General features: G+C 57.0%; 2 protein-coding genes and 1 long non-coding RNA gene across 11 annotated transcripts in view; 1 reads left to right on the forward strand and 2 right to left on the reverse strand.

Moving 5' to 3' along the window:
- The window catches only part of KCNC4 (potassium voltage-gated channel subfamily C member 4), a 48,593-nt gene extending 40,335 nt beyond the window's left edge, over window positions 1-8,258 (reverse strand). For 3 of the 6 annotated variants that reach the window (XM_070607856.1, XM_070607859.1, XM_070607857.1), the window contains exon 1: window positions 6,121-6,930. In XM_070607856.1, coding sequence (XP_070463957.1) covers window positions 6,121-6,798 — 678 coding nt within the window. In that variant the 5' untranslated portion in view covers window positions 6,799-6,930. Of the gene's footprint in view, window positions 1-6,120 lie in introns of all 6 variants that reach the window. The other 3 variants (XM_070607858.1, XM_070607861.1, XM_070607860.1) reach the window with 3 other exon arrangements.
- LOC139081608 (uncharacterized) lies at window positions 8,251-9,868 on the forward strand. Its single transcript, XR_011536746.1, has 2 exons — window positions 8,251-8,650; window positions 9,085-9,868. It is a non-coding gene; the product is annotated as an uncharacterized lncRNA (long non-coding RNA).
- A 6,216-nt stretch (window positions 9,869-16,084) lies between these two features.
- Window positions 16,085-21,838, reverse strand: part of SLC6A17 (solute carrier family 6 member 17) — a 58,026-nt gene continuing 52,272 nt past the window's right edge. For all 4 annotated transcript variants that reach the window (XM_070607863.1, XM_070607865.1, XM_070607864.1 and 1 more), the window contains 2 exons: window positions 20,347-20,509; window positions 16,085-19,848 (listed from right to left, as the gene is read on the reverse strand). In XM_070607863.1, the coding sequence (XP_070463964.1) occupies window positions 19,480-19,848; window positions 20,347-20,509 (532 nt within the window). In that variant the 3' untranslated portion in view covers window positions 16,085-19,479. The remainder of the gene's footprint in view (window positions 19,849-20,346; window positions 20,510-21,838) is intronic.

Below are 21,838 nucleotides of genomic sequence, written 5' to 3' on the forward strand. Positions count from 1 at the left end.
TCGTTTTGAGGATTAAAATAAATGATATTTGCAAAACTCAGCTCAGAGCCTAGAGTGTCTCAGGAATCTGGCACAGGCTGGGTGGGGGGGCTGGGGGGGAGAGGTGACAGACACCAGTCATTGGGAACTGAATACAATCAGCGGGGGCAGGGCGGGGAGCCCAAGGAGGAAGGGCCAAGGAGACAGATGGACAGATAAACATAAGAAGACTCATGCCCAAAAACCTATATTAAGGATGAAGTGTAGGAGAAGAGAAATTTGAGAACACAGCCAAAGACACTTGCAGAGGAAGCTCTGTGGGGATGGGACGAGGAGCGAAGCCTTCCAGGGAAGCGAGATCCTGGTGCCCAGGAAGTGCTGGGAAGGGAGTGGGCAGCCCTGGGGGCTCAGAGGCAGGAAGGAAGAGGGAGTCTGCCAGGAAAGGGATCTCTGAGCCATCCCTGGGCTCCTGGGTGAGGGCTAGAACTACGAAGCCCAGTTCCCAGCCGAGAGACCCCCATTCCTCTCCCCTCATGGGCTTCCCTAGGAGCAGAACCTGGCCCTGCCCCCTGCCCAGCCAGGACCCTCTGGTTCTAGTGTCCAGAGCCAGCCTCTACCTATGGCCACCTCCTACCAAGTCAGCACTTGGGGCCTCTCAGGGCCACTGGGTTGCCCAGAGCCTCTGAGTTCCAGCCCCAGAAGGAATTCAGCCCAGCCTAGATCACTGGCCAAGAACTTATTATCCAGTCAAATGCAATTCCGGGGTATTGCCCATCAGTGTCCCATGCTGTCCCATCTCTGCTCGGGCCAGTCCCCTGGCCAGGAAAGTCCCCTCTTCCCTAAGTCTGCATAGTTACGCACTACCCACATTGAACACTTACTTATTTATAAATTTATTTATAACCTGCCTCCTTCTAAAAATTATTTAAGGGAGCTAAGTCATTATCCTGCAGGGCCTACTCAGCTCAACTTCTGTTTCCTCGCTGAAGCTTCCGCACGCCACCCCCTCCAACCCTGTCCCATGTAGAGGTGGGATCATGGCTTCCCTCTCTCACCTCCTATTGAACTTTTTTTAAGACTACTGTGGCACCTCTCATGATCTATCTTACACCATTATCACCATTTCTTGTCATCTAATTTCTCCCAACTGCCACCTCCCCTACCTGACCTGGCTCTCTTCAGGATTAGAGACCCCCTCTGGCTCGTCTTTATAAATATAGGGCCCAGTTTGGGGTCTGGCATGTAGCCAGCGCTCAATAAATGTTTCTGAATGATTGCAGCCAAGGCGACGGCCTGTTCCTTTTCCCGGTCCTGGGGAGCCCATCACAGAGATCATCAGCCCCGCTAACCGGGGCTAGAGGTGACAAGGGTGTGCCCAGGAATACCTCCAGGCACCTGGGCTCTCAGACTCTACGGTTTGCCAGGGTAGGCCAAACCCACTGCCTGACGGGGACCCCTGCCAGCTTGAAAAAAACCCAGCAGGGAGCTGGGCCAGAGGTCACGCAGGCTGGCTGCCCAGGAACAAGGATGGCGTGAGTGCCCTGGCGCCCAGCATCCCAGGCCAACACCGTCCACAGCAGAGGTGAGGGGTCCAGGGTGCCCGTTCCTGAGGCCCAGCTGCCTGACTCTGTTCCTGCCTGCTCATCCTCCAGCTCTCCAAAATAGCCCAGGTCTCTTTTACCCCCTCCCCCACTTTACACCCCACCCCACATGGTGACAAACAAACACCTCATCATCCAGAGATGAGATGTTCAGAGGCAAATGCTGGTCTGTTCAGAATAAGAGAGGAAAACACAAAACAAACCCAGGAGGAGACTGGGAGGCTGCCTCAGGGTGGGGCTGGGGGAGGCCTGCACCCGTATCGCTCCCCAGGGAGGTAGAGGGGCTGCCCTGGGGCATGCTGGCACCGCCGTCCTGGGGGGCTGGGAAGCCATGGCACCCAGCACCTGGGCTCAGGTTGTGATTCTCCTTAGCCCAGAGGGCACGGGACCAGAGGTCCTGCCCACCGATCAGCTGGTCCCAGGTGACGCCGGGGCCTGAGAAGCCGGGACCATGAGAAGGGGCGAGAGGAACAGAGCTCTGCATTTCCTTCCTAGAAGGCCTTGGTTTCATTCCTCTGCCTGGGCCGGGGGACACCTAGTCTCCTCTCCTAACCAAGCCTCCTTTCTTTTTGTCCTATGAAAGTCCCACGGTGAGGGAATGAAAAAAAAACGCAAGCAAGCAGGCAAGCTTGGACATGAGAATTCTAGGGAGCGAGGAGACAGGAGCTTTAGTTTGGAGGGAGAAGTGAAGGAAGGGATGGGAGGAGAGCAGAAGGGCCCTCCTGAAGTCAGAGGCTTTCTCCAGGAAGAAGCCACAGGAGGCGGCTGAAGCACGGGTACAAGCACAGATGTGGGGTCACAAGATTTGAGTTCAGATCCTAGTTCTACCACCAGCTGTGTGGGCTTGAGCAAGCCCCTCCCGGCCTCAGTGTCCTTCTCTGTAAACTGAGGTTAATAATCCCTGCCTCACATGGGCCAGATGAGACATCAGAAGAATGCACAGGTGACAGCACCTGACGCCTAGTGGATGCTTCCTCGGTGTGAAAGCCCAGCCTCAGCTGCCTTCCTGGAGCAATGGGGATCCTGTGGTCATGTCCTCTCCTCATAGGGAAAACATCATGGGGAAACTCAACCCAAGTACTGATTTAGCCAAAGAAGGAGGACTGTCATCTGTAACAGGACTAATAACTAAGGTAAAGCCAGCATGGCCCCTGGGACCTCTGGAGACTGGGAGTGAGGGAGGGGAGTGCCCAGGTCCCATTCATCAGTTCTCCTGTCTGCCCTCAGAAAAGAAGGCAGGTCTGATTCTAGAGCTCTGGACGCTGGTCCCCCTGAGGCTGGGAAGCCGCCCTGGCTGTTGCCGAGCCCTCACTCTGCCCGGGACTATAGGCAGTGGGCAGGTGGGGCCAGGACTAGTCTGCCCCTCGTGCCTGCCCCCAGGTAAGGCCACAGAAACAGAACCACAGCAGCAGCCACCCATGGGCCCGGCCACAGTGAAGGGAGCAGAGGTGAGCACCCCAGGCTGGGAGGCTGCCTGCACGGGAATGGCTCCTCGGGCCAGGCGGGTAGCTAAGCAACAGGCTCCCACAATCAGCTCCGTTCACTTTGCGTTTGTATCTGTTCTGCTTCTGCCATAAGGCACTACTCAAATGACCGGCTGCTGTGTGTGAAGAAGAAGACGCCTGGGGCACAGTGCTGCTCCTCTGCCCTTACTGGCCATCATTGAGTGCCCCAAGCCCACCACCACGGTGCTGCGGGTACAGACCCTCCAGGGAGGCAGCAGGAAGAGGCCCCAAGAGAAGGAAAGCGTGCACACAGACCCAGGGGACAGCTGGGGGTGGGGACAGCGTCACTGGCCTGAGGTAAACAGAGGGGGCAGGGCGCAGGCCCAGAGTTCCTGGACCTCAGACCCTCAGGCTGGAGGGGCAACAGAGTAAGTGTCCCCTCTGATGTCCTCATCTGCCCCAAGGTTTTCTGATATCATCCAGAGGACGGACAAAACCTCAGAATACCTCCCAGGCCAGAGCAAGAAAGAGCCACCTCTCCACCTGGAAAACAGCCTCGTGCAGTGGAAATAACATGTTGTAACCCGTGGAGCAAGGGCTGGGGAGTCAGGCAGCCCTGGCTGCGGTCACAGCCCACCAAGATCCAGCTGTGTGACCTCAGGCAAGTTGTTTACCCTCTCACAGCCTCAGTCAGTTAAATGGGGATAATGCCTCCACTGCGAGTTTACTGGGAGGATTAGAGACTAATGCAAAGTACCCACATGGAGTGCTCAATAAATAGCAGTTGTCGTTAATTTTTTTAAATTATGAATTCTCACTTGTGTGATCCAGGAACAGCTGAAGGCTTGCCTCTGTGCTCCTTAGCAGAAGGCAAGTCCTCCTTTGGCATGAATGCCACCAAAGCTCCATACAGCTGTTCACATCAGTATTAACACCCAGAAGACTGGAAACTAGGGGTGGTTTGCTGGCTCTGCTCTTATTTAAGTGTCTTTGACAAGACACTTACTGTCTCTGAGTCCTGCTTTCTTCACTGCTTCAACCAATTAATCCTGTCTGGCCCCAAACTTCCTCCCTCAATTGGAATGCCCTGCCTGATGTGACTCCACGTCAAAGGGCAAAGTCTCCTGGGCTTCTGGAGGACTTCAAGGGGCCGATCAGGCTCTGAGCTTACTCACACAGCCCCCTGGCTGGGCCAGTCTGCGGTCAGTTAAGGAAAAAATTAACTCATTGATGGTATAGACCCTTGGAATCCAAGAGGGAAGAACCTGAGACAGTGGAAAGTCCCCAGAGACCCCAGGATGCTCAGAAATAGGGCCTTGCTCCCCTACCCACCTCATTCCTTCCGGCCTCCCAGGCTTGGCCCCTTTCCCCATCTCTATCAAGCTAAACCTGTTCCCTCCTCCCCTGACCCCCAACTTTGAAAGAGGCTGCATTATCCGTACTTGTCTCTCTTCTAGTGCACACAGCCAAGAATTGACACTAGCGGTTAGGGAACTGCATGAGAAGCCCAAGGAACTGACAGGAGACTCAAGCCAGGGCATTGCTGTGCCCTCACCCTCTGAGCTGGTCCCAGGGCTGCAGGCGGAGAAGCAAACGCAACTGGCCTTAGCTTCACTCAGTCCTGCAAAAGGGCCCTGTCTCCCAGTGGCTGCCCTGGGACGCCTGCAGTCCCAGCCTGGTACGCCACGACCAGAGCCCTGTGCTCCTCCCTTCTCTTCCGGGCAGGAGATGCAGCTGCCCTGCTCTAGCGTCTGTGTCTGCCTGGCCCCTCCCTGCAGCCCATTTCCCAATCTCCTACCCTCCCCTGGGTGGGGAAGTGGAACTTTTCCTCCCCTGACTGAGTTGAGGCCCAGCACAGGAGGTGGGGGGGCAGGGCCAGGAGGGCTCTGAGACTCATTAACATGACAGCTTGGGATGCCAGAGGTGACAACTGGCTTCCACATCAGGAGGCAGTCCCCAGACCCAGCACGTCATGTAGCTCTTTCCTGATTCCCAGACAGACTTCAGGCTGCCAGCCATGAGATCAGGCTGCCAGCCATGAGATCAGACCACCAGCCCCCAGGATTCTGTTTTTCAAAGATTCTAAAGCCACCTTTTGGGGCTTTTTTTTTTTTTTTTAGCTGCCCAAGCATATCTGCCCAGCCCTCCACCTAACGGAGTTAGGGGAAACAGGACTGACTTGGGGAGAAGGTGGTGGGAAGGGACTGGTTCTTGCCCAAATCAACCCACCCGTCCCCCCACCCCCAGCCCAAACATCCATTTCAAGCAGTAACCTGAACCAGGGCTTTCTGGAAAACCAATCTGTGCCACAGCAGAAAGAAAAGCAGCAACAAACCTGGGATCATCCCCAGGCAGTGTGGTTGGCCCCTGGCCATGGCGCCTGCAGGGCCCAGAACATTCGGCCCTTTCAGTCTATCTCTGCCCTCATGCCTTCGAGGTGTCCAGGAAGCCTCAGGGGCACGGCATAGGGCAGGGATCTCCCTGTAAAAAGGCCCCTCCCAAACCTGGACAGAGGCCTGACTTCTGGTCCCAGCCCTGCCTGTCACGGGCTGAAGAGGCTGAAGCCCCTGTGCCCCTTTCTAAAACTCACAGGTCTAGCACAGTAAGCTGCTAGGAGGATTGAACTAAGGCGGCACGCCTGCAAGCAGTGAATGCGATGGCCTGCCTATCCTGTGGTGCTAACACATGCTAGTTTTCTTCCCCTAAACCCTGCCTGACCCCAGCGGAAGGCCTAACCCGAACTCTCCAGGACTCTGGCCCTGTGGAGGAGTGCCAGGTAAAGGAAGAGAGGTACCCTGTGCAGAAAGAAGGGGGTGGAAGAGCTCAACTAAGGGCTGGGGGGTGGGGGGGATGCAGCAAAGCAGGCATCTGGGATTAGGTCCAAGTAGTAAATCGTGTGTGTGCAATCTCCTGATGAGGCGTGCAGGGGAGAGGGGGGGTGTGATTCCCCTGGGGGCCCAGGGAAGGCAGGGGAAATTGGGAGGGAGGCAGTGGTAAGGTAAGTCAGTCTCCGTCTGGCTCCTCCCAGCCTTTACCGACCACCACCCTGCACCCCCTTGCAGACCCCAGAGGCGACGCAGGCTCCTGTCACTCACCCTCGCCGCCCTGGAGGAGTAGGGATCCTCGAAGAGCGCCCACATGCGGGGTTGCCAGCCGCGGCAGCCCCCGGACCCGGCGCCGGGGCCCGCGCCTCCTTCGTGCGGCCCCAGGCGCTGCAGGGCCAGCTCCCGCTCATCGTCGCCGGCCTCGTCGCGGGGCCCCGAGCCTCCGCCGCCTCCGTCCGGACTCTCGAAGATGTCCAGCGCCTCCTCGGCGTCGCGGTGCTGCCGGTAGGTCATCCAGCAGCAGGGCTCCACGTCGGTCTCGTCGATGCCCCAGAAGGTGAGCTCCTCCTCGAAGAGCGGCCCGCACACGTCGGCGGGGCAGTGCAGCTTGCCGGTGCGGTAGTAGTTGAGCACGTAAGCGAAGACGCCGGGGTGCCGGTCGAAGAAGAACTCGCAGCCCCCGCCGCCGCTGCTGCCGCTGCTGCCCGCACCACCGCCATCGCACTCGGGCCGGCCCCCGCCGTCGGGATCGGCCAGCCAAGCGAGGCGGGTGCCCGGTAGGGTGCGCAGGGTGCTGCGGTAGGTCTCATGTCGCGTGCCGCCCACGTTGATGATGATCTTCTCCGACGCCTCGCCCTTGGCCATCTCCTCCTTCAGACATGTTTTGGACGGAGGCTTGTTCCCCGACTTGCGCCCGCGGTAGGAGGAGACACACACCGAGCTGATCATAAGAAGCGCTGCGGGGCTTCGGCTTGGGGCGGCCGCTGCCCTCCAAACACCCTTCCCGAGGAGGCAGCGTCAGGCGGGGGAGGGGGAGGAGACGAGGAGGAGGCAGGAGGCGGCGGCGGCCCCCTCTGCGGCGTGGCCCTGCCCCTGCCTCCGCACCCCCCGGCGCGGAGCGGGAGGAGTTGGGTTTCTCGGGTGCACAGGTGGTTGGGGTTTGGGCAGGCGCCGCCGGGGAGGGAGGCAGGATGGGGAAAGGGTAGCCGAGGACCCAAGCGAGGGGCCCAGGGAGTCAGGGGCAAACACACACACGTTCCCCCGCTAGAGCTGGACACTCAGACGCTCCTGGTCCGGGACACACCCCCCTTTTCACCCCCCAAAGACGAGAAAGCGCACAGTCCAGGCGCACTGAGAGGGTCCGGAGCGCGCGCGCGCGCTCACACTCACTCCGGCCACCCTCCGGCTCCCAGACCGCGCCGAGCCGCGGGAGCGCCGGCTTCCCGCGGCAGCGGCAGCGCAGCAACAAGTCTTCCGAGAGGCTGCCTGGGCCGAGCCGACGCTCTCACGGCAGCCGGAGCTCAGCGGGCCCGGGCTGCGTGCGGTCAACTCGAGGCGGCGGCGGCGGCATGTGGCCTCTTCCCCCCATTCATAAATCCAGCGCAGGGCACGGATGGCGGGCGGGGCTGAGAGGAGCGCGGCGTTCGGGCGGGCGGGGACTGCGCAGGGCGAGGCGGCAGCAGGAAAACAAGCGCGCCGCAGGAGCGAGCCTCCGGTCCTGCGTCCGCGGCTCGGCGGCGGCTGGGAGCGGCGCTGGGCTGGGCGCTGCGGGGGCCGTGCTGGGGCGGGGGGGCCTCAGACGGGGCGTCCTGCGCGGCACCGAGCCTGGGAGGCGGGGCCGCTCTGGGGAGCCGGGCTCCGGGGAGCGGGGCTCTGGGCACTGGCGAAGGAGTCTCCCGGGCAGTGGCCGAGCGGCCAAGGACACCTGCAGGCTTCCCGAGCTGCGCCGAGCGGGAGCCTCAGCGCAGCGCCCCGGCGCCAGGCTCCTGCGATCTGGCGGCGCTGGGAGCCACGCCATCCACGCGTCTGCCCATCTCCGGGCGGGGCGCCGGCCTTGGCTCTCGGTAAAGAGCGGGTGAGAGGTGGCCTAGGGGAGGGGCCGCCTCAGCGCCGGTGGGCTGGAGCTCAGGGGGCTCGCCGTCTTCCTCCGGCGATGGCAGCGGACGCCACTCTCTGGTGGCGCCTTTTCCTCCCGGCCCCGCCTCGCCCGGGCGCGCCCTCCGCGGGGCAGGATGGGCGGGGCGCGGCGCGGGGCCGACCCGGCTAGCTGCAGGGCTCCGGCGGCCGAGCTCAGCCTTCCTCCGCGGACCCGAGGCGAGCCGAAGCGCGTAACCCCCTTGCCGCCAGCGCCCAGCCTAGCGCGCCGCCCCTGCGCGCCGCCGCCGCCTCCATCCCCTCCCACCCTCCTCGGCCCCCTGCCCCCCTCCCTCGAGCCCGCAGCTCCTCCCACTGCAGCCTGGAGACTCCGAAGCGTTCTCGACCCCTGACCTCTAACCTCCGCCTGCCCTCTTCTGGGGGCTCCGGTTGCCCTCTCCTCGCCAAGCTGGTCGCGTTGTTGCGGTTTCATGGCTGACTGGAGGCCCGGGGAGGAAAGAGAGTGGAGAGAGGGTGTCGCAAGGAGAAGGCTGCCCCCTCCTGCTCCAGACACCGTGTTGGGGCCTCCTGACCACCCCACCCCCATCCTGCGCTTTCGAGGCCCAACCAGGACCAAGACGCCCGAGATCTTGATGCTTACAGCCTCTGTCACAGTCACCGAAGCCCCCGCGGTGGAATGGGGAACCTGGCAGCCTTGGGCAGAGAAGTAGGTCCTGGTCTGGGTGGAAGGAAATCGTAGTCCTGGCGCTGCTATGGGTGTGGGGTGAAAGGTCATTAAAGCCAGGGCTCATCGTTGCCCTGGGGGCGCATAGGTGGTGTCCCGGTCCTGCCTCCTGGTTTTATTGTTGTTTCACTCATTGCAATTTGACTTTGCCCTTTGTATGTCTCATCTCCCTCTCTGACCCTGAGCTCCTCCAGACCACCTTTTCATCTTGATCTCTCCCACAGTGCCTGCTTCTGAGAACCTGTTTGCTAAGTGATTGAGAAGCTGCTGTGCCCAAAGCATTAGACACCAGCCCGACTTTATTGGCCTCATCCCAAGAGCAATTTCCAGATTCGTTTATTTTTATTTGTTTTTAAGTCCAGAACCTCTTCTACATCTTTACATTAATTCTCTCTCTTTTTTTTTTACTGCTTTAGGCAGCCTCCTTGTCCATCTGGATGGTGTAAGGAGGACTTCAAGGCAGAAGTGCAAGGTGACTGACACCTGCCCTGGACACCTGTGCACAATCTGATGTCCAGATCAGGCAGTACCTGGCTCTACTGGGAAAAACAAGACAAGGAGCTGGATGTGCTCTGAGGAAAGGTTACACGCCTGGTGCAAGTGCAAGGAATTCTAACAATGAAAAGTCTTATCATTAATGAGGTCAGAAAACCAAATGCTGGTGATCTTTGGTGATCCGCACTAATCTGCAGAGGAGGTAGGCACCATCCTGGACTGTGGTCAGAAACACACATTTGCTGCCCCTCCCCCATTTGTGTCTAGTCCACCCACCCCTTGGACCTGATGTCTACATTTCAGAGTTTAGGTAGCTTTGAGTTTGCTGCTGCAAAAAAGAAATATCCCAAATATGACTGGGAAGAGAAGACCTAGGGCAGGCCAGAAGGCTGAGTGAGGAAGGAAGAACCACACAAGAATACTAAAGAACTGGCTGTAATGAACAGCTTTCGAGTCCTAGCTGGCAAACTCCATTGGGGTGTCTCCCTGACTTTCCATTCTTCAGGCTGGCTGAACTCAGGTGTTCGAAGAAAGTGGAGAGGTTGATGGCAGGGGGGTGAGAGAGGGGGAGAAACTATCCCAGCATCCACACTTGAGACATTTGTTCACCCAGTAAATATTTCTTGAGTGCCTACTGTGTGCCAGAAGCTGTTGCAGGCCTGGAAATCATTGAATAAAACAGAGCCCGCCACCTCGCCTGGTAAAGCTCTGCCTCTAGGTGCTTCCATTCTGTGGCATTTGTGGACGGAGATAAGCATGTGGGGAGATAGGTAGAGAGAGAAAGCTGCCAGGGAAAAAGGAGGCCTGGAGGGGAGGCCGGAAAGCTGGGGTGTGGGGTGGGGGAACCCAGGAAGAGCCAAGGAACCCAGAGGGCCCATCTGGGAGAGGCAGCCAGTAAAGGTGCGCTAGGGAGAGGCCCCCTGAGTTAGCCCACTGACCAGCTCCTGGGGAGGGGAGCCCAGCCACAGGCCAGAGGCCTCACCACTTGTTAAAGATTTTATCCTAGAGCTCTGGGCTGACGTGCTACCTGGGTCTTTCTGGAATATTCTGAGGGATTCTGTATGCTGCAGTTGGCATCATAGGGTTTGTCCCCGTCAGTCTGTGTGTGTGAAGTCATGCTGTTTCCCCAAAGCACAGATGCCAGGAAAGAGGGGAGCCCCCTGCCCAGCCTGCAAGTGTGACAGCCTTCACTTGATGGGTGGGTGCTGCCCCCTGGTGGTGCTGGGAGACCCTGCTCCAGACCTCACCCTCATCTCTGGGCTGTGGTGATGCGGAGAAAAGGGGCTGATAGCCCGGGTGACAGCTGATTCTGGGCTTCCTGTCAATTCCAGGACCTCAGGTGCCTCTCCCAGACTAACTCTCCTATCTGGGACTCTGCCTGCTCTCTCCCTTTTCCATTCCTCCAAGACCTTGGTAACGGACAGGCTTAAGCAAGATCACGAAGCAGACACAGTTGTAAATTCCTAATCCCACAAGGTTCTTTCTCTCCATTATCACCTTTTCTCCACCTTCCTCCCCTGGGTGCCCCCGTTTCTTCTGGTTGTCAGAAAAGAGTGTCTGTCTGGGAGCCAGTTCATGCTAAAGTGTCAGCCACAGTGGTTTCTCTCACCAGGAATAAAGGTATGGCAGAAAGATAGGAAAAGAGGACCATGATCCCAGAGGACACTGATGGGGGCTGTCAAGTACCTGTAGACCTTCTAGAACCCTCAAATAAGGCCCTTTCTCTCTCAGAGCTGAAGCTGATCTCGCCAGTGGGAAGCTGGAGAGCTTGACATCAAAGTCATTTACCCATCTCCTTACCCTACTGGGGGCTTGGCAGGGGGCTCAGCCACTTTGGGGTGACAGGAGCCATCAATCTCTCCATCTTCCTTCTTTGGACTCTGCTTGTTTGGAGGGGCTAAAGGCCTAGGAGCAGGCCCCGTGGCTGCCAAGACAAGGTCCTATCCATTGATACTCATGCCTCCCCCTTTTTGGCATTCCAGCTCCTGCCAGGGACTGACGCCTCCCTCAGGTTCAGGTCAAGGAGCCAGCATCCTTTCCCAGCCTGCCCTGCTCCCCAGTCTGGTTAACTGAGTTACTCTATCAGTATCATCATTGCAGCAGAGGGTGACAGTGCCTTTCCCCCCATGGAGGGAGAGAAGGGCTGACGAGAGTTTCCTTATCATTTCATTTTATCCTGCCTCCCCCTCCCCACCCCCCGGCAGCCTGCAGGATTTGCAGGCTCCAAATAAACTGCTGACAGCCTTCCCAGGAGGGATCTGGGGAGAACCCAGCCATAGAGGACAGTCCACGGGGCCTGGTGGAGGTCAGAGAGAATGGCTCTGCACAAGGGCTGAAGGTAGCGTTGGGTTGCTGTGAAGGTATATTTGGGGCCCCAAGGAACTCCAAAGATGGCTTTTGATGGCCCAACTCTTAAAGGGAAGGGACCAAAAGGGTGCAGGCCATAAACTCAGGCCTGGCTGTGACTCAGAGCCTCATAAACTGTGGACTTGGAGTCACAGTGTTGGAAGGGACCTGGTGCCAGCTCACAGACACATTCTCCTTGAGAGATTTCAGGACTAGGAGCTGTGGTGAGTTCTGAGAGACAGCTGGGGCTGGGGTTGGGCCAAGGGCAGAGAATGATATGGGGGCCCCCATGGCCTCCACATGGAGACCAATGAGAATCAGGATCAGGGCCAGCTCAGTGGACCCCCCCAGAGCCCTCCTTGCTCAAGGCTGCTGGGATGGAGACCCAACCTGGGTCCAGAGAGCCTGAGTACGCGCATGCACGTTAGCTCAGGGCCCAGCTGCCAAGACTCCTTGGCACTCAGCATTTCTCCATCTAGAAAAGTACAGATTCCTCCCACCTGGGCTAAATTCCAGCCAAACTGGTTCATTCCATTAGAGCAGTTAATTAGTCCTGATGGGCCTGGTCCCCCCAAGCAGTGTCCTGGGGACAGGAAAAGCAGTTGTTTGAAGAGGCAGACCAAACTGTAGCTCCTCTTGGATGCTCATGAAGCCCAGGGATCCTTCCCTGCCCTGGGAAGAACGGGGAGACCCAGCACCCACCCGGCTCTGACCCAGAGAGCCACAGGCTGATCTGCACTGAGTCTTGCTGCTCTGCAGCTGGCACTGTGGCTGGCATGGAGTGATCTTCATAATGGTTTATTTGTTGTTGAGTGACAGCATAGTCTTCTCCCCATTTCCCAGGTTTCTTCCTATTTAAGATAATATAAGTAAAGAAAGTAGTGTGCCTGGCACAGTGAGTATGCCTGTGGGCAGGACATTCCAAGTCAAATTATGATGGCCTCTGCAAGGCAGGGATCCCTGCCAAATTCTTCTTTGTAGATTCCCAGGGCTTAGGACAATCCTAGGCACTCAGACCCCTCGATTCATGCTTGATGCATGGAATTACTGAGGCAGTGGGATGAGGGTGGGAGACCGTGGGAGCCCTGCCTGTCAGCACCTTGCTGTATGGAGGGTGCACTGGATTGGGAGTCAAGAAACCCAGGCTTTGGCCCCAGTTTTTCCCCTGCTTAGTTGTGAGAATTCTTGGTAGATCTCTTCCCCTCTCTGGGCCTCAGTTTCCCCAACTGTTCTAGTTGGGCCAGATAATCACTAAGGCTCATGTTCTGGTTACTATCACTGTGAAGCAAATTACCCCCACAACTTAGTGGTATAAATCCAACAAGCGTTTTATTTTGCTCATGATTTTATGGGTTAGGAAGCTAGGAAGGGCTCAGCTGAACCATTGTTGCTCGGGGTCCCTCACGCGGCTGTAGTCAGGTGTCAGCTGGGCTGACCCTTCACTATGGCGCATCCGTGTGGCTGGCAGTTGATGCTGGCTGTTGGCTCGGAGCTCAGCTAAAGCTGTCAACGGAAGCACCTGCAGACACACGGCCTCTCCAGCACGGGCTGGCTTCAGGGTAGTTGGACGTCTTACATGGCGGCTAGGTTTCCCCAGAACCATAATCCTTAGACCGTCAGGTGGAAGTGGCATGACCTTTTCTAATCTAGCCTCAGAAGTCACGAAGCATCACTTCCGCCATATTCTGTTGATCAAAGGACACATTTGCTCATCCAGATTCAAGGGGGGAAGCATAGACTCCACTTCCTTGAAGTGTTAAAGAATTTGGGGCCTTAAAAAAATAAAAAACCACCACATCCCTGGGTCTACAGAATTCTTCAATGCTGGGCCAAGCGCCTGTGGCTGGAGCTGGCTGAGCCTGCGTGTCTGGTTGGGGCTGTTTGTGGGGGAAGCAGGACCGTGTGTAGGACCAGTGACACTCCCCTTCCTGGAGACAGTGCCTTCTCTCCTCTCCTTCCTTGGCTTCTTTAGGTTTAGGCCGCAACTATTCTTTCTGAATAGCTCTGGGAGAATGGCTCATTGCATGAGTGATGGGACCCCCAGAAGGAAGCAGGCCCCATGGATTTATTCTAGTTGTAAGAAGAAAGGAAGCTAATAGTTAATGAGAACCTATTCTATTTTAGTTTGGAAAGAATTCTATACTGTATTCCAGAAGGAGTTCATTTTTCCCATATAACATCTCTGCAAGAAAGGGATTTTATTGTCATCCTCCTATTATAGATTAGAAAGTGGAGGTTCAGGGGTTTAAGTGACTTGCCCAAGGTCGTGCAGTTGGCGACAGAGCCATAACTCAAACCAATCTCCTGCCGCACGCCCCGGGGCAACCATGAGGCAGCAACCATGAGGCATCAACAGCGGCCTCTTGTGTCCTCCCACATGCCCTTCTCCTCCTCCCTGTCTGCTCCCTCCGCCCAGGGCGCAAACTTGGCCACTCACCTCCCCATCCTAACTTACCTGTTCTGTGCCCAGCTTTGTCTCTCTAAGCTGACTTCCCCTCAGGAGAAAGCTTCCACTTGGTACCAATGACTGAAGATGCCCAACGCCCTGGAACAGACCCATTACATGGGCAGACACAAAGTCTTTGGCCCCCTTCCCGCCAACAAGTGGGATCTGTAGGCCTTCCCCTTAATTCTTGGCAGATGCCGTGACCCATAGGATATGCGGAAGTGACACTGTGCCATTTTCCAGGCCTAGGCCTTAAGAAATTGGCAGCTTCCACCTCCTGTCTCTTGAAATGGTCTTTCTGGGCACCCCAAGCCATCGCATAAGAAGTCTGGCCTCCCAGACGTGAACTTTGCTGGACAGGCCAGCTGAGATGCTCCTCTGGCCCATGTCCCAGCTGAGCCCAGCCCTCCAGCCCTTCTCAGTGAGGTGCCGGCCATTTGAGTGAATGAGAGTGAGGCTGCCTTGGACACTCCAAACCAGCTCATCTGCCAGCTGAATACTAAAAAGTGACCTCAGTTGCCACCAGAAGAGTTGCTCAGACAAGCCATGCCTGAATTGCTCACCCAAAAGACCATGAGATATGATAAAATGCTTGTTTTAAGCCGCTAAGTTTGGGGAAACGATACACAGCAACCTGCCTTATCTCATTCAATCCATTCATTATACCTATTTTACAGATTAGGAAGTTTAAGCTCAGAGTGATTAAGTAACTTGCCTTGGGTCTCCCAGGAGGCGGGAGGCCTAGCTGGCATTTGAACTTGAACTTGGGAAGTCTGACTCCATAGCCCCCTTGCACCCGAGCCCTTGTTATATTGCTTCAGAGTCTGAGTGGGTCTGTGTGCCCCTGCTGGCAGGAGGGTTGACATTTCAACCAAAAACATTACCTTCAACCAAAGGATTGGATGAATTTACCAGGAGTGACATTTCCAGCCCTAGGACATTCCCCTGTTTGAGAGATAGGTGGGGAGATTTGGAGTCCAGGGCACGGGGGGTTCCATCGTAAAATTCAGGGCAGTGGACGCTGATTTATTCTTATATCTGTAGCTGGCACAGAGCCTGTTCCCAGCAGATACTCAATAAATGTTCAATGAGTAAACTAACCCACAAAGGAATGAATGATGAAGTTGGAGAGGTGGACTAAGACCCGGACAGAAGGGGTTTCCTGCCATCTGGTGGCTATTCCTGGAACAACATCTTCTCTATGGCAGAAGGAAACAGAAGGTTTCTTTGGGGACCTTGGCTGCCTGTGTCTGAGATCAGGCAGCACCATTGCAGACTGGAGTGGGGTGGGGTGGGGCAGGACCTCCCCTACGAGCCAGATGTCCTGCCTCTCCAAGTGTCTATGCTCCTTGAGGGTGAGGTTGGGAGCAGCACTCCCCCTACCACCAGCTCATTCTGTTCTTCACGGAGCCGAGCATTCAGGAGGTGCTTAATACATACATACTTGGGATTGAAATTTGAGAAAACGGGTAATGTCAAACACCATATTTAATCTTTACCTTCTACTGAAGTTTGCAAAAGAGCTACCTTGAAGAGAGGGGCCACTTCCTCAGAACTTAGAACATGCTGGCTCCTGCGAACGCTTGAGTCCCCTGCCATCCCCCTTGTCACTCTCAGGCCTCTGGGTGCTGGCAGCTTTCCAGCCCCCAGCCCTTCCCTGAGATGGGCCTCCACTCCTCACCCCTGCAGAGCTCAGAGGTATGGCTCTTGCTGGCGGGGCGGTGGGGGGGGACTTCCCCCACAAAGCCCTCTGAGTGGACACCGAACACCATCCTCACCTCAGAAGAAGCAGCATTTTCCTCACCTGGGAAAACCCAGACAACAGAGCCCCTCCCTCAGAGAACAGCTGCAGAGATCCCATGAGGTGGGCAGGTAGAGTACTTGATACTCAGGGAGGCCCAGGACAAGTGCGTACATTGTTAGACACCCAGGACAATTCCTGGGAAAATAAATGCAGGTCCCTCCCCATCCTCCCCAAACTCCTCAGCCAGCCAGCCTGCACCCACAACTCCCACAGCCGTCCTCTCCACCTGCCCCATCCAAGCTTTCACACAAAGCTGCCCTCGGGACCCTCAGCCTCCCCCAGCCCCTCCCCCTGATCCCAGACAGATCGGAAACGCAAGAGGAGCTTGGTAAGAACAGACACTTTATTGTACACCATGGGGGGGCAGTGGGTAGAGAGGAAGGAGGGCTCCGGGGGTGACAAGGCCCCATCCTCTCCCCTGGGCCGAGTGGTCTTGACCCAGGGCTCTTACCAGCCATGGGCCATACAAACTTGTATTGTTCCAACCTTGTGCTGGAACCTAAAGTGATGCCTGCCGTGTGTGCTTGGATCTGTACAAAGCCGAGCTCGGGATGGGAAGATACCCTGGGCCCCCACCCCACCCCAGTCAGCAGGCCCCCAGTTTCAGGGCCTAGTGGATGCTCAGGGAGTCAGGAGCATTCCCACCTGTTCAGTCTCTTCTCTTTTCCACAGTGGGGAGTTACTCCGGTGGGTTATGAGGATGGGCAGAAGGGCAGGCCCCTGCCCGTAATACTGCAGGCTTGCTCAGGGTCTGGGACCATGCAGCTTCTGGCTCCCAGCCTCATGGCCTATGATGGGCTGACTCAGGGGGCTTCTCCCGGCACAAGGAACACAGTGGTCCCTCAGATTTATTGCTGGAGAGCAAAAACCAACCTCGCAGGCATCAACTTGTATGCTCCGCCTGTCCACCCCGATCTGGGCCTCAGGCTTCACACTGCCTCAGTGAAGAGGGCTCCCTGAGCAAGAAGCTGGTGATGGGGCCTGGAAGGCAGGCAGGGCAGGGCCCTCTTTCAGGCACGCCCTGCCCTGCCCTGGAGTCTGCTCTATTTCCTGTGGGCACTGCATAGACAGCACCAAAGCCAGTGGGGTGGGCACCCTGGGCAGGGATGTGGGGGCCTGCCCCTCCCCAGCCACCTCCTGCTCCTCCAGGCAGTCTGGGGCTGAATCTTACCTGTCAGATGCCCCATCTGCTCTTGACCCCACTGGCCTTGCCGCCCACCCCTTACTCCCGGCTCCCCTGAGGAGTGAGCAGAGGTGTGTGCCGGAAGCCCAGGGGAGGGGCAGCTGTTCCTTTCTGAACAGTCAGGACTGCCTCAAGGACAAACTCAGGACAGAGATCTGTGAGATGCCCTCTTGGGGCTCTCGCCATCTTAAGAAATCCAGGACTTTTCTTCCCGATGCAGAGCTTATGACACCAGTGGGAACAGCAAGAGGTTGGCTGGAAAATAAATTTGAGGGCTTCTTCCCTCCAAGGACCTTCCTTCTCTGTTTCTGGCAAACCCAGTGGTGTGAAGGCAATGAGTCACCAGCAAGAAACACGTGACTTTCCCACAGCAGGCAGCTTCTCAGAGGACCTGTCCTGAGGCCTCACCTGACACACAGAGAGGAGGCGGTGGTGGGGCGAGGGCAGCGTGGTCTTCAAGAATGGGGTGAACACTGGGAAGCACAAATCACCTACACACACCCACACCCACACGTGCACACAGCACACGCACACACACACATGCACACATACACACACGCACACCAAGCTCTGGGCCCTATGTCTAACAGCAGAGACACAGCCAGGACAGGGCCCGACTCACCGCAAAGGCTACAAGCACGAGCGAGCCCATGAGGACCAAGCAGACGGCCCCAGCTCAGCCCCCGTCACAGGCTGGCAGGCTGGGGCCTGGCCCAGCCACACGCTACAAAATTAAAAATATATCAAATATACAATGAAAATAGATCTGTACAGCACTGAGGATGAAAATAGTCCACCAGCCACAGTATAATATTGGGTTTGTCATTTAACAGCATTTACACCCACATGTACAGATTGAATATACAATAGAAATAGAATTTATAGAAGAGTATATATAGAGTGTCTCTCCCGGGGCCTTGCTTTTCCTGTTGCTAATTCTGCTTGGGATTAGGCATGGGGCCAGCTGGGAGGCGTTGTCAGGTGAGGGGCCTGAGGCGGGCTGTTGTGGGTGGGCTTCCCTCTCCCCTCACACACTCAGGAAGGACAGGTGGGGCTGAGAGGGCTGGAAATGGGAGAAGAGGTGGGGGAGGGACCAAAGGACTAAGGGGTGAAGGAGCGAACCCTGGGCCTAGTCTGTCCCTCTCAGGGCTCAGAGCACTGGGAGCCACAAGAGGAGTCAGGACACTGCGAGGGTGCCCCGGCCCAGCACCGTGGCCTGCTCCTGCCCTGCTCCCCACAGCTCTCAAAGATGGAGATTTGCTGTCCCAGCTTTCTTTCTATCCATCCATCCAGCCAGCCATCCATCCTCCCATTGGCTCATCCATCTCTCTGCAGACATTTACTCTCCAGCCAGATTCTAATGCTCCCAGCCTGCACTCCGAGGGCCTCCCTCTTCTTGGGGAGGCCCAAAGGTGAGGGTGGGTGGGGATGCTGTGGGGGCTGAGCCCCAGGACAGAGGCCCGGCCCTTCCCCTTGGCAGCCTCCAGTGTCCACAGCACTGCCTGTGGCCCTCCCCACCATGGGCCAGGTGGCTTGGGAAAGGTTTCCGAGGTGTCTGCACGTGACATACACACCGGGTGGCTATGCTTATACTAGGAGAGTGAGTGGCGGCCCAAAGGGGCAGTGAAATTATCTGTCTTTCCCCAGGTGCGAGGCCTCCCGGGTGTGAGCCCCTGAACTCCAGGGCCTCTATTCCAGGGGAGAAGCTGCCACTAGCAAGAAAGGGGGGCCCCAGGTGAGAGGAGAGGGAGTGTGCTTCACAATTGTGCTCCAAACCTCTGAATTGTGCTGTGAACCATCAGGTGTGCTCTGGAAACCTCTCTGTGCACTCTCCTCTTCTCTCTTGAGGGAAGAGGCAGAGCCACCACTCTGGGCTCCAGGATCGCGGAGGGCAGAGTGGGAGGAGAGGGCAGGGAAACAGCTAACGCCTGACGGAGCAGGGAGGGCTTCAGGCCCAGGCAGGTGCATGAGCACGCCTCACTCACCCTAGGCAGGGCAAGGACATCGGAGAAGCTACCTGGAGCCAGGGGCACAGGAGCCCCCCTGACTCCCACTGCTCAAGCCAGAGGGCTCCATCCACCTCACAAGGCAGAACCCCATCCCAAGGTGAGCCCTGCATCCTGGCACATGTCCTACCCCAGCCTCGAATAAGGCACCCCCTCACACCCTCGCTCTGGTCCCTCTCACCACCACCTGGCAGCACAGAGGGACCCCAAGACCTCAGAACTGCAGGTGGCAGGTTACAGGGACAGAGAGAGGGTGGAGTGACCCCTAAAGTGGCCACTCAGAGTCTCCCCTGTGCTGAGAATCAGGACTTCTGGATTGTTCCAGTTATTCGGTCACAATTTGGTGAAAGGGTCTCAGAGGGTTACATAGCTTGGGGACCTGGACTGGGGGACAGAGCTTCTCCCGGCCCCCACACAGGTTTTGGGAGCAGAAGTCAGCTGGGCAGAGGGCCTGGCCTAGGGGCAGAGGCCAGGCTGGGACAAGTGGGCTGGTCGGGTGTGGGGCAGAGGCAGGCGGGGTGGGGGCAGCGGTCACAGCTCTGACTCGGGGGTGCCGGCCAGGAGGTAGCCACTTCCATAGCGTCCATTGGGGTTGCCGCTGTTCTCGAGGGGTGACGTGCTGCCGGGCCCCAGGTAGGAGCGGTGAGTGGGCATGGGGGAGGGCGCCTCGCTGGGCACCTTGCTGAGGATGAAGCGGGTCTCGTCATTCTCCTCCAGGTTGGAGATGTCCTTCATCATGCGGCCCTTCTTGTAGGACACGGAGAGGGTGTTGGAGCCGTCAGAGAGCAGGTGAAAGTGCCGCAGGACGAACACCACAGGGATGGGCAGCGTGGCCACGACGATAAGGGTGATCAGGAGCGCCATGGCCCAGTTCGGGAAATACAGGTAGCGCTCGGCAGCCTGGGGGGCGGACGGGGGTGAGGGCTGCTGCCCAGCAGGGTGACAGCCTCACCCTCCCAGGACCTGCAGAGCTGCCTCTTCCTGCCCTCCCTCCACCCCCACCCCCCATCCTGGCCAGGCATTGGCAGAGATGGGGTCAGCAGCAGGTGCTACTTGAGTTAGCCGGTCACTTTGGTTAGGTCTGAGCCTCCCTGGGTCTCAGTTTCTACATCTGTAAAAGGATGGGTGAGTCCCTCCACAGGCGTGGAGCGAGAACATGGTTAGAAAGACTAGACAAGGACGTCAACCTTTCGACCCTCAGTTTCCCCATTTGTGCTATGGAGATAATGCCTTCTCTCTCTTTGGGCTGTTGTGAAGGTTACAGATCAGGTGTGCAAAGCCCCTGGCAGGGCCTGGCACACAACAGTCACCCTATAAGGGTTGATCTCTATTGCCTGTTACATTAACGGCCTGGGAAGATGCCAACGTCCCTGGGGTTTCAGGGCCCCCACCCCTCACCTCCTCCTTGATCCAGGCGCTGTAGCCCGGGGGTGTGACCCCCAGCTGGATGATGCTGGCCGTGGTGAGCACAGCCATGCACAACGGAGACACGAACTTCCACATGTAGAAATAGAAGCGGTAGGGCCGGAAGCCCAGCATCTCCGTCAGCTCCTGCATGAACCTGCCAGGGGCAGCAGAGGGCCCAGCAGTTGGCACCACCACTGTGCCTGCCCCTTCCTCCATAGCCACCTCCTCCAAGAAGCCTTCACTGACCAGTCCTTCCCTCCTGGACTCTTCGATTCTTCACATTCAATGCTCCTGATGTATTATTCTGTGGCCTGGCTACAGAGCCTCTGGGAAGGCTCTGCTGTCCTCCTCTAACCTGCTCTGACTACGTCACACTCCACCCAGGGATGTGATACAGCCTACCCGACATGCCCTGGGCTGGCACGAAGCAGTATGGGCTTCTGTGTTCTCTGGGGCCCGGCCCCACTCAGGCCGGCCTAGCTCTAGACGCCCCCTGCTGGAAAAGAGGTAGAAGTGCATGTCCCGAGTGTCCAAAGGCAGAAGTTGGCCCTGACTCAAGGGTTTCTAACCACAGCTCTCTGGGTGCAACTCTGGGAGGCTGGCATGCTCTGTACACAAATGGCATTAAAAAAAAAAGTCATGTTCACCTCAATAGCACTTAACTGAAATCTTACATTTCTTTCCATTATAAATGCAAGCCACTACAGTAATATTAACAGTACCTGTGACTGTCACCAGTTGATTAAATCACAGATAACGTGATTTTCTTACCACATTACAATTGAAGATACCTACAACATAATTTGTGTTCATCGCTACTTCAAAATTATCATTATTAGAGCCACAGCTAGATGTTGAAACTTAATGCAGCAAAAATAAAGCACATTACTATATCATAGATTTTAAACAGTAATCTGCTAATTTTCAATATAATTAGTTTCCTATATAATCCTATATATACCTGCTGAGGTACTGGGGCCTCACCAGACTGCAGGAGGGTCAGAGCCCCTTCTAGCAGCCTCTTCCAGCCCTGGATCACAAGCTTGCTCCCTCCTCATCGCCCGGCCCCTCCTGCCCTCCCTGGCAAGGAGATGGCTGGAGCAGGGCCCGTGAGAGAGGGTGATTCAAAGACGGGGTCCAGACGTCGGGGAGGGTCGGGCTGAGTGGGTTGGTAGAGTCCAGGCCTCACTGAGGACAAGGAGAGTGAGGCCACAGCCAACACTGAGAGTGGGGGGACCTAGACCTGGGGCTTCCTGGGGATACAGATTTGTTCTCAAACGAGGCCTGAGGCCTGAGGCCAGGGGCTGACGGTGAGTGTGGGTTTGTCCCGGGCTCAGGCCCTGAGACCCAGTCCGTTCTTACTGCTGAATTCTCTTACCCACCCGACCAAACTTAAGGCCAAAACCACACTCATCTCACACCCCTACGTAGATCACCTCAAAACTGCGAATCAGGCTCCGGAGTCCCTATGTTCTTTGAGGGC

Source organism: Equus przewalskii, unplaced genomic scaffold, assembly GCF_037783145.1.
Source record: "Equus przewalskii isolate Varuska unplaced genomic scaffold, EquPr2 ChrUn-13, whole genome shotgun sequence".
NCBI lineage: Eukaryota > Metazoa > Chordata > Mammalia > Perissodactyla > Equidae > Equus > Equus przewalskii.